At 48.7% G+C, this 12005-nt stretch overlaps 1 protein-coding gene across 3 annotated transcripts in view; it reads left to right on the forward strand.

Annotated features, from left to right (window-relative positions):
- The window catches only part of AHNAK (AHNAK nucleoprotein), a 118694-nt gene that overhangs the window by 51253 nt on the left and 55436 nt on the right, over positions 1-12005 (forward strand). For all 3 annotated transcript variants that reach the window (XM_067748718.1, XM_067748720.1, XM_067748719.1), the window contains exon 5: positions 6058-6157. In XM_067748718.1, coding sequence (XP_067604819.1) covers positions 6058-6157 — 100 coding nt within the window. The remainder of the gene's footprint in view (positions 1-6057; positions 6158-12005) is intronic.

Raw genomic sequence — 12005 nt, forward strand, 5'->3', positions numbered from 1 at the left:
TAGTGAGATTTGTGACCAGAAATCCCAGCCAGGATGTGCAGAGTTGTGTTTTCCCCCTGAAGCAAGGTGGGGCTGACCCTCTCTCCATGGCAGCTCACTGCCACCCTCCACCCAGCTGTTCTTTCTGAGCTGGACAGACACAGGGACAGTGGCTCCGATGCCAGTGCAGACTGTTGCAGATTGAGACAAAGCCCTTGTGTATTTTGCTGGGAAGCACTTGGCTGTGAAATAGTGACATGTGAGCAGGGGAGCACATGTGGTGTCTGAGCACATGGCACTCACATCCACGCCTTTCAGGGCGTTTCCAGGTCTCTGTTGAGGACAGTGAGGCTGGGGTTTGCCAAATGTGTTTATCTTCTCAGGTTTGGGCAAAGTCCTTCTAGAAAGTAGATTTGAAAAAAGAAAAAAGAAAGAAAAAGAAAGATTTGGAGGCATTGAGATCAGAAATCTCCTGGGGAATTGTGTATTTTAAAGCAATGCCATGTGTTTAAGCAATGTACACCTCGAGTTGCCAAGAGAGAAACACCATTGCCAGCCCCATGCAGACTTGTGCAAATGGTAGCTGACCCAGGTGCCTTATGCTGGTTCCTTGTTCACAGAGCAGGCTCCTGAGCTGGGAAGGACTTGCCAGCCGAGAGCAAGAAGAAAGCATTATTATTTTAATAATTAAAAATTTTTTTTATTCAAGTATAGTTGATTTACAATGTGTTAATTTCTGCTGTACAGCGAAGTGATTCGGTTATACATATATATATATATACACACATTCTTTTTTAAAAAAATAAATTTATTTATTTATTTATGGCTGCATTGGGTCTTCATTGCTGCATGCAGCCTTTCTCTAGTTGCGGCGAGCGGGGGCTACTCTTCGTTGCGGTGCACGGGCTTCTCATTGCGGTGGCTTCTCTTGTTGCAGAGCACAGGCTCTAGGCGCGCGGGCTTCAGTAGTTGTGGCACACGGGCTCAGTAGTTGTGGCTCGCAGACTCTAGAGCTCAGGCTCAGTAGTTGTGGCACACGGGCTTATTTGCTCTGTGGCATGTGGGATCTTCCCAGATCAGGGCTTGAACCCGTGTCCCCTGCATTGGCAGGCAGATTCTTAACCACTGTGCCACCAGGGAAGCCCCATATATGTACGTTCTTTTTCATATTCTTTCCCATTATGGTTTATCACAGGATATTGAATATAGTTCCCTGTGCTATACGGTAGGACCTTGTTGTTTATCCATTCTCTATTGAAAGGATTATTTACTATGTGAAGTGGTGGGTCAGGAATCTCCCCGTTGATTCTCTGAGTTCAAAGTGGAAAAGAAATGAAGTGGAGGTGATTCTTTAGCTTGAGGTCCAGTCCATCAACTGGGCAATGGTGGTTTTAAACCCACTTGGATGTTATAAGTCATCAGACCTCTGCAAAGCTGCTCACACCGCCCTGCGTTTCTCCCTGTCTTGCTCTCTGAGGTACAGCACGTGGGTCTGGGAAGAACAGGTTCAAACCTGACACCGATCTTTAACAGAGCCAGTCTTCCCTAGCAAACATGACTTTCCAGAATAATTAGATTACCTTTGCCTCCCAGCACCCGTGTGAACTGGCATCACATGACGCTGGCTGACTCAGGGTCAGCTGGGGCATCCCTGGGGCCTCTGAGGGATGATCTGAAAGCCTCAGGAGAGGCTGCCCGAGCCTGAAATCTCTCCCTTACTGGCTTTTTAAGGGTGTCCGCCATTTCGCTATTATTGAGTCATTCCTCTGTGTGTACCCCAGGGCCCGCTCCTTGCCATCATTCTGTGGAGGCAGGCTGTTCTGGGTTACAGGATTCCCTTAACCCTCTCTCCTTAAACTGTATGTTTAATCTCTTGAGTAAACCACAAATTCAGTTCCACTTTTTCTTTTTCCAGTTTTATTGACATGCAATTGACATGTAATGTTGCGTTAGCTTTAGGTGTACAAGGTGATGATTTGATCTATGTGTATACTGTAAAATGATGACTATGGTAAGCTTCGTCTCAGTGCTGCTTTTTCAGGTTAGACCTCTCTGGAGTCACTTCACCTGTCCTATTCCCTATTCCGTTCAGCTCAGACCGGAAGCAAAGCAGAAATCAGGTGCCCTGGTGTCGGGGACAGAGGGGCAGAAGGAGGGGAAGTGAGGATGCTGAGGAAGGGCAGGCTCTCACATAGCTCCCAGCACAGTCAGGGCTGCTGGGCCTTGCTCTGGCGCCAGAGGACACTTGAAGGGAGAGACGGGCTCCCCGCTTTTGGCCAAGGTGGAGCAACGCCTGCTCCTCCACGAGCTCCTTTCCTCTCTAATCTTCCTTCCTTCCACTCACTTTCCTCTTACTCTCTTTCCCTCTGTCACCCTACTTGTTGGCTCTCAGCCATCATCATTCTAAGTGGCCCCGTGCAGGAAGGGAACTCTCCTTGGTAGCCCTGAGGACCCAGGCCTCCGAAGCCAGACCAGAGCTTGGCTGTCCCCTTCCCTCCTTCCGTACTTGGTTCTCAATCCCTTCTCAAGGCCTGGGGAGTGGCACTGGAGCTGCCCAACTGCAGACACCTCTTCCTTTTTCCCTGGCCTAGGAGAGCTGACCCTGCCTCTGGGCATATTTTATCAACCCCCCAGCTTCTCTCCCAGAGACACGCGCGCAGCAACGAAGACCCAACGCAGCCATAAAAAAAAAAAAAAAAAGACCATAGCATATTGTTTTGCAATTTGCTTTTTTCCCCTTAACAATATGTTTTGGAGATGTTCTGTGTAGGTAAATACAGATCTGCTTCATTCTCCTTCACTGTTGTGAAATATTGCATAGCCTAGATGAAATATTGTATGTTGCATGTTGTTTCCCGTGTCTAGGAACACCCCAGCACACGCCATTTTGAGCACATGTACAAGGATTTCACTCAGATACCTAGCAATGGAATTGCTGGGCGAAGGAGCACATGCATTTAACATTTTAATAGCTGCTCCCAATCGCCCTCCCAAAAGGCAGTATCTATGTACATTCTGGGTATGAAAGCCCCTGCTTTCTCTATACCCTTATTTGTTTTTATTGAGCTCTTTTATTTTTTACCAATGTGTTGGTCAAAAAAACATGATTTCCTTGTTAAAATAAAAACTTCAGTTCAATCTTCCTGGCCAGGAAACTGTGAGCGATTCACATTAGTAACATAATAACATGTACAGTAATAACACTATTTAACCACTGTGTGCTTTGTTACTATTTTACAGGGAGTGAGTAACTAAGCCGGTCTCTACCCTTTTGCAGGGGAATCTCGTTATGTATCAGTTTTCTCCACACACTTCACTGTACCTTTTAGATGTAAAACGCCAGCGTCTGGGGTCTTGGAGGGCCTCTGGGGAATGCCCCACCCAGTCCCCCATCCTCTCTTCTCTGGAATGGCTCCAAAGAGTTCTTTGGCCACAGCCTGCCCTTCCTTCACGTCCGTTCCTGCCACACAGTGGTCACGCCCTGGAATGATGATGCCAATTGTCTGGTCTGACACAGCAGTGCATTCTCTGCTCCCGGCCTCTGGGTTTCTCCTTTGATCAGCGTGGGACACGTCAGCAGCAGTCGTTGGTTTTGTCCCTTGCTTGACTTAGATGATGCCAGGCTTATCTTCTGGTACATCAGAAGCTGTACCACCAGCTGGATCCTGCCTTAATCTTTTCCAAGCTCACACGTCATCTAGTACAATGTTTTCCACAGAGGAGTCCCTTTTATTTATTTTTTATTTGTTTTGGCCACACTGTGCAGCATGCGGGATCTTAGTTCTCTGAGCAGTGATGGAACCCTGCGCCCCCTGCAGTGGAAGCGTGGAGTCTTAACCACTGGACCGCCAGGGAAGTGCCGGGGAGTCCCTTTTGTTTGTTTGTTTTTGTTCGTTTGTTTTTTGCGGTACGCGGGCCTCTCAATGTTGTAGCCTCTCCCGTTGTGGAGCACAGGCTCCGGACGCGCAGGCTCAGCGGCCATGGCTCACGGGCCCAGCCGCTCCGCGGCATGTGGGATCTTCCCGGAGCGGGGCAAGAACCCGCGTCCCCTGCATCGGCAGGCGGACTCTCAACCACTGCGCCGCCAGGGAAGCCCGGAGAGTCCCTTTGAAAAGGAAAAGCTTTAAGAGCATTTAAATTTTTACACCATTTAATTTCATGACTCTTTCTCTTCCCCATCTCCACCTCGATGTCTTGGGTTCCTTGTTCTATTTTTCTCATCCTCTGTACTCAGGAAGACACCAAAATGGTGGCTGTGAAAGGATTTTTCTCCCTGAAAGTTTCCTCTGGACACGCTTCTCTGTTACTAACAAGACACACCTTAGAACCACTTAGTGCCTTAATATTAATCTCTGGGGATTGAATTGGACTCACCACTCAGTGCGGCTGTATTTAATAGTGGCTTCCTTCCGAGGCTTACATTTTTAGAGGGATCATAGGATTTTAAGGCAGGGTGACTTGTTCTGATGGTTTCAGGTTAATTTCCTATTTGTATCAGATTAATTTCCTATTTGTATCAGAAAACCATTTGCTTGCTGATTTGATTATCTCCTTTCCTAAAGTCAATTGAAACCGAATTTGGTTTTTACCCCTTTATCCAGTCCGGCTACTACAGAACCTTTGTTTTGCCAGTGCAGTAATATTATTCTCGTTTCTAAAGTGCTCTAGTTCAGGCTATGAGTTCTGCCAACAGGACAGTGCGAGGCAATCGATATAATTAGCAAAGAACCATATTTTCTTCAGGATAACTTCTTCTTTTGGATATTTTGGTCACTTTGCCTTGGACTTTGTTTTTCTTTCATATTTTCTAGTATATGCTGGGAAACATAAGTGGATGGTTTAATAGTTTTGCGTGTGGGTTCATGAACCAGGTGGCCTGGGTTCAAATCCCAGCTCTGCGACTTCCTAGCTGTGTGACCTTGGGCAAGTTACTTAAGCTCTCTGTGTCTCAGTTTTCATGTCAGTGGTTGTTAAAGAAATGCAAGTATCATTCAGTCAAAAAAATATTCCTTCCTTCCTTCCTCCTCCCTCCCTCCCTCCCTCCCTCCCTCCCTCCCTCCCTTCCTTCCTTCCTTCCTTCCTTCCTTCCTTCCTTCCTTCCTTTGTCAGTCATCTATTCAAGCCACAAACTTTTCCAGAGTGCCTGGGACAATGTGCTAGGCTCTATAAACGGGGATACAAAGACAAATAATCCATGGTCTCGGCCCTTAGGAAAGTCTAATGAGGGATGTGCTTGTTACTTATGGTGAGGATAGATCACCTGGAAGAGGAAAGCATGAATAAGAAAATTGACCAATTTGAAGTTGAAGATCCAGACTCATTCTTTCATCAATCTCCAAGTTACTTTCTCCCAAGAAAGAGTAATTTCTTGGGCTGATGTTCAACTTGAGCAAACACCTGAAAGGAACAGCCTGTGGAAGCTACTGATAGTAACTCTGTTCTTCACAAACTGGTTTCCATGTTGTTGCCAGTCAGGATTCTGGCATTGGCCAGGGAATCCCGTGCTCAGGTAGGCTTTCCTTCCTCAGGGGACCCCCTACTCTGAGATGGTGGTGACCCTTGCGTTGGAGACCTACCACATAGGCTTCAGGAACTCTTAGTGGAATTCAATCCACTGGTTAGAGCTCCTGCCGCATGGCATCCGGGTCAGTTGTGGTACAGAGAAAAGATGCAGAGTGGACAGTAACACACCCTCCTTTCTACACGTTCCTCACTTGACAACATCTTGTTCCTCAGTATTGAATTGCACTTTATCTCTTTTCTTCTGCCACCGCCAAACCCTTGAGGCCAGGGACTGGGTCTGCTGTACTGATGAACCTGAGATGGCATTGTCCCCTTTCTATGAGGGTCACTGGACTTTCACAGAAGGATGTCTTTCAGCTGATGCCAGCTCCCTTCTTAAGATCCTGTTATCTCTCCTACAGGCAGAGCTTCCTAGTGATGGGTGGGCTGGACTGAGATGCGGTGGGGCGTAAAAGTGGGGCTCCTCGTTTTTTTAATATATTAGGCATTTGAGAAACGTTAATTGGTTGGGTGATTTGATGTGCGACTGGTAACAACCCTTGTCCTTGTTGTTAGAATGCACCACAGCCATCAGCCCTGGAATGCAAAGACCAGAATAAACTTGAGGAAGCCACCAGCCAAGCCCGGGCAGAGTTAGTCTCCACCCCAAACACAGGTGAGAGAAGTTTCGTGGGCCCCGAAAGAATGATAACTTTAATTGTAATAATGATACCTCCATCCAGACATGAGGCTCATGGGAGCCTGTGCAGATGACCATGCCTCCCTGGACCAGAAGCCACACTCAGGAGAGAGCTGGCTCGGAGCACCAGGGCCCCCCCACCTTCCTCTCTAGGACCTAGAAATTCAAGTCTTCCTCTCTCCTTTCAGCTGTTTGAAAAGCCTGTGGAAAACACAGAAGAATTAGAAGAATATAATTGACTCCTTCTAAAGGAGTCTCAAGGGTTTCTTTGTATGTAAGGCTGTTAACATGTGTGGCATATGAGGAACATTCACACGGCTTACAGGACAGTATCTGTTGAATTCAGGGCGGGGCAGAGACCAGAGACTTAGAACTTAAGGATTAGTAGCTACTTCTAGTGAAGATCCGCAGAGTTGAGGAAAAAGTATTTTGGATCCTGTAACGGAAATGCTTTCTCCAGAGGGGAGACGCCCACGTGAAGGGGGAGATGAGAGGAAGTAACTGTGGGAAGTGGAAATCCTGGTCATGGGGATCTTAATTTGGGCCATAGTCAGGGTTGGGGCTCACTGTATTTGAGGTAGTTGCGAACATTTAAAAATCAGGAGATTTCCAGAGAATCGGGAACGTGGTCAAGAGGAATAGCCTAGCTTCTCCTGAAATGTTGAACTCGCCACCGAGCCTGCATCTCACGTGGCACCACCAGCTGGAGCAGTCACTGTTCGTCACTGGGGAGTATTGGGGTTTCCTGTCCCTTCGCCCCCACAGACGCCGCCCCCCCACCTCCTCCATCCCGGCATTAGCCTTATCCCTCCAGCGGTTCTGTGCATACCCTTCCCTCACCTCCCTCAGTCACCCCTGCTCTCCTCAGCACCCCACCTCTATCTTGGCATCTCCTTTCGGCAAATAGATACGCTCTCGCCCTTCCCCCTTTAAAGCAACCCTCCTTCAGCCCCTCCCGCCCTTGCTGTGGTGTTGTCCTTGTAGAGCCAACCTGCTTGGAAAGGTCACCTGCTTTCTCTATCACCTCTTCCTCGTGTCCCACTCATGCCAGTGCCCCACCCACTGCTATGGGGCTTCCCCCATCTCCACCCAGAGGGGTTCTTGCTCATCCTTCATTCTGCCCAGGGTAGTCTCAGGGCATTTGGTGCTGTGTCCTCTCCCTCCTGGAATCCCCCTCCTCCCCTGGCTTAGTGATTTCTCTCTTTTTTCTTTTTCTTTCTTTCTTTTTTTTTTAAAGACTTATTTTTTTTGAGATTTATTTATTTGTTTGTTTGTTTGTTTTTTGGAGGCGTTGGGTCTTCGTTGCTGCACGCAGACTCTCTCTAGCTGCAGTGAGTGGGGGCCCCTCCTCACCGCCGTGTTCGGGCCTCTCACTGTGGTGGCCCCTCCCGCTGCGGAGCACGGGCTCTAGGCGCGCGGGCTCAGCAGTTGTGGCACGCGGGCTCAGCAGTTGTGGCACACGGGCTCAGTAGTTGTGGCACGCGGGCTCAGCAGCTGTGGCGCACAGGCCTAGTTGCTCCGCGGCATGTGGGATCCTCCCGGACCAGGGCCCAAACCCGTGTCCCCTGCACTGGCAGGCGGACTCCCAACCACTGCGCCACCAGGGAAGCCCTCTTTTTCTTTTTTTCTGACCTCACTGCACAGCTTGCGGGATCTCAGTTCCCCGACCAGGGACTGAACCCAGACCGCAGCCGTGAAAGTGCCAAGTCCTAACCACTGGACCGCTAGGGAATTCCCTAGTGATTTCTCTTCTGTCTGCATGGTTAGGACGACCTTCCCAGGCCCCTTATGGCCTTGTCTCTTCCTGCGAGCTCACAAGTGGCAGAATTTCCCGAGGACCTGTCCTGGGCTCTTTATTTTTCTCGTTCTGGACTCTCTGGGCAACCTCTTGGGGCTGCTGATTCTCAAGCCTGCTTTCCAGCACTGGGCCCACCTGCGCCTCCCCTCACCCTGCCAACCGGACCCCCGTCGAGTTTTCTCTGCCTCTGATCAGCTCTGTAACCATCTGGTCGCCACACCAGCACCCCCCTCCTTAACATCCCTGACATCTTAGGTTTTCATTATTGACTGCAGTTGCCACCATTATTTACGGGTCCGCCTGTCTTAGACCTTTTCCTCCACAGAGGGAGTGAGCTTTAAGTAGAGGCCAGTCTAAAAGAAAAATCGGATCATGTTACTCCCCTGCTTATAATTCTTCAGAGGCTCCTCTTGGCTTTCAGGGTGAAGTTCATGTCTTTGTCGTAGCACCCAAGGCTGCCATGACCTGCTGACATTTCAGCACCCACGGCTTTCCCATGTGCACCTGTCGCCCCACGCACACCAGAGCGCTTGCTGGTACCCAAATTCACGATGTTGGTCCCTGCTCCTGTCTTCACAATTCTCCCCAACACTCTTTCTGCCCCCCGTTTTTCTGGGCCTTTGAGTCACTACCTCAGACCCCCTGAGCCTCTGGGTCTGGGCTCAGTGCCCTCCTGCGGTGCCGGGCACCCCCATTTCAACTCCCACAGTACTGGGCTTCTGCTAGACTTCACATCCCCTGGGGACCCGGGAAGGTCCCCTGCACAGTCTGCCTGGCACATACAATAGAGAGATGACGGCAGGAGCTTCTGACTGGCTTCCCAGCTCTCACGTGGCTGCATACTCCTCGTCCTTTTGGGAGCAGCTTAGACTCTCACAGTGTTTGCGTTTCCAACGCAGCACTTTTTTCTAGTACGATGTACTTCAACATTTATTAAGTGTCTCAAGATTTAAAGACGATTGGGATTTGACCCCTTTCCCCAAAGGACCTGTTATACACCGGATGCATCACATCTATTCACTCAGTAAGCATTTACCGGCAGCCAGCACAGAAGGAGGTAGAATTCATGCAGCCAGGCACGGGGATTCACATAAAGTCTGCGGAGCTTAGAAGAACTCGCTGGGGCTTTTCATCTTCGCGAGCTTTGCTTTCAACGACAGGAGAAAGATTACAGCTGTCCTTGCTGGGACTCCTCTACTGGCCAGGTTACAGGCTTTTCCCTGATCACAAACGTTTCCTTTGAAACCTGCTTTCACGGCCCTCACTTTCATGGACTTTGAAGTCGGAATTTCATGTAAACCTGACTTCAGCTGAAACGAACATTTCCTGCCCCCCGCCATTGGCCTCGGGCTTTCTCTACTTCAGCTTCTCAAGAGGTTTCTGCCGTGTCCCTTAATAGTTAAAAACAGAACAGAGCTTGGGGTCGGCTTTCTCACAGCAGCACTGCTGTCAGCTGTTGTCATAAAGAGTCATTTTGGTAAATAAGCAGAAAATCAGTGTGTTTGATCAGAGAGCCGTGGCTGGACTTTGAGATAAGACCGTGAGGTTCAGACCAGTGGGGCTTTTGCTCCAGACCTCTATCTGGCCACGTGGTGTCTTAAGTGGCTAAGAGGGTTTTGAAAGATGAAATGCTGGGAAGTTGAATCTATAAATGTCCACCCCCAAAGTCACAATGTTTGCACGTCACACTGTCTGGCATTGAGAGCTGGGTAGCCTCGTGGTTAAGAGCTCCGCTCCGGAACTGGACTGCCGGGGTTTCAATCCTGTTTCTGCTACTCTAACCTTCTGATGGGACAGGTTCTTGTTTCCCCATTTGTGAAATCAGGATGATTAGAGTATTTCCCTTGTGTGGTGGTTGTGAGGATTAAGCCAGTTAGTAGCCGAGCAGGGCTTAGACACAGAGTAAGCACTCAGTAACGTGACCTCTTGTAATTATGCCCCTTTATCAGCTCCACACAGGATGTTAAACACAATGACTTTCTCTGGGTCACCAGAGCCGTCATCAGATCTCCCCACCTTTGCTGGTCCACAGCATCCCTGCTCCCGTTGTTTCAATCCTCTTTCCTTCTCTGGCCGTCTCATTCAAGTCCTCTCTCTCTCTCTCTCTCTCTCTCTCTTTTATTGGCTGTGCTGCATGGCTTGTGGGATCTTAGTTCCCTGATCGGGGATCCAACCTGGGCCCCTGGCAGTGAGAGCACCAAGTCCTAACCGCTGGACCACCAGGGAATTCCCAGTCGTATCTCTTTCATATGTTCTTTCTGCCTGGAATAGGCTTCTGTTTCACCTCTGCCCCTCCCCCCGTGTTCTGTCTCTCTCTGTTGAAGCCCTCTTGGCGGATTACGTGCAGATATTCCTGCAACCACCACTAACCATGGGAAAACTCTAGGATGATTTTTTTTTGTTTTTTTTTTTGAGTTTGTATTTATAAATCTCTAAAGCCTTTATTTATTTATTTATTTATTGATTGCACATTCGGGATCTTAGTTCCCTGATCAGGGATCAAACCTGTGGCCCCTGCAGTGGAAGTGTGGAGTCTTAACCACTGGACCGCCAGGGAAGTTCCTCTAAAGCCTTAGAGAGCCCTTGCCAGTGGACTAACCTGTGAGATTGCCATCTAATTTTTTTTTAATTGTAAAATATACATAAGATTTAGCGTTTTAACCATTTTTAGGTGTACAGTGCAGTGGCATTAAGTACATTCACATTGTTGGGCACTCATCACCATTCTCTGTCCCCAGAACACTGTCATCTTCCCAAACAGAAGCTCTGTACCCATTAAACAATAACTTCCCCTTTTCTCCCTCCAGTTCCTGGCAACCACGATTCTGTTTTCTGTCTCTGTGAATTTAACTACATTACGTGCCTCATATTGGTGGAGTCATACATTTGTCCTTTTTAAAAAATATTTATTTATTTATTAGTTTTGGCTGCGTTGGGTCTTCATTGCTGCACGCGGGCTTTCTCTAGTTGCAGAGAGTGGGGCCTACTCTTTGTTGCGGTGTGAGGGCTTCTCATTGCAGTGGCTTCTCTTGTTGCAGAGCACGGGCTCTAGGCGCACAGGCTTCAGTAGTTGTGGCTTGCGGGCTCTAGAGCGCAGGCTCAGTAGTTGCGGCGCACGGGCTTAGTTGCTCCGCGGCATGTGGGATCTTCCCGGACCAGGGCTTGAACCCGTGTCCCCTGCATTGGCAGGCGGATTCTTAACCACTGCGCCACCGGGGAAGCCCCATACATTTGTCCTTTGATGGCTGGCTTACTTCACGTAGCATAATGTCTTCAGGGTACGTCCATTCTGTAGCATGTGTCAGAACCTCCTTTCTTCTATAGGCTGAATTTTATGTATAGGTCACATTTTGCTTATCCAGTCATCTGTCAATGGACATTTGAGTTGTTTCCACTTTTTGGCTATTGTGAATGGCACTGCCGCGAACATTGGTGTACAAGTATGAGTCCCTGCTTTCAATTCTTTTGAGTGTTATGCCTTGTGGTGGAATTGTGGGATCATATGGTCCATCTCTTATGCAAGGTTGACTTTATAAATCAAGATCAGAGCTTGAACACCTGGTGGGAAAATTCTCTCTTTACCTCCCTTCTCTACCTCTCTCCACCCACCCCAGGCCCTCCCACGGACTTTATCTCCATCAATGTCAACTCTACCCTCAGGTGCTTCAGGCTAAAACTCGAGTCATCTTGGACTTCTCGAATTCTCTTACAACTCATGTTTAGACAATGAGCAATTCCCATCGGCTCCATCCTCTGTACCCAGAATCGAGTCATTTCTCACCATCCCGAACATTGCTGCCGGATCCAGGCCACCACACCGCTCGTCTGCATTATGACAATTGTTTCCTAACTGGCCTCCCTGTTTCAGTCTTGGTCCCCCTCTGGTCTCTTCTGAGCACAGCAATAAGTTCAACCCGTGAAAAACATTAGTCAAATAATGTCATTCCTCATTCCAGCATCTCACTCCCCATCTCACTCGAGGCAAAATTTAAGTGCTTGCAAAGGTCTGTTGGCCCTCACTGCTCA

The sequence above is a fragment of the Pseudorca crassidens genome, chromosome 9, assembly GCF_039906515.1.
Source record: "Pseudorca crassidens isolate mPseCra1 chromosome 9, mPseCra1.hap1, whole genome shotgun sequence".
Classification (NCBI taxonomy): Eukaryota; Metazoa; Chordata; class Mammalia; order Artiodactyla; family Delphinidae; genus Pseudorca; species Pseudorca crassidens.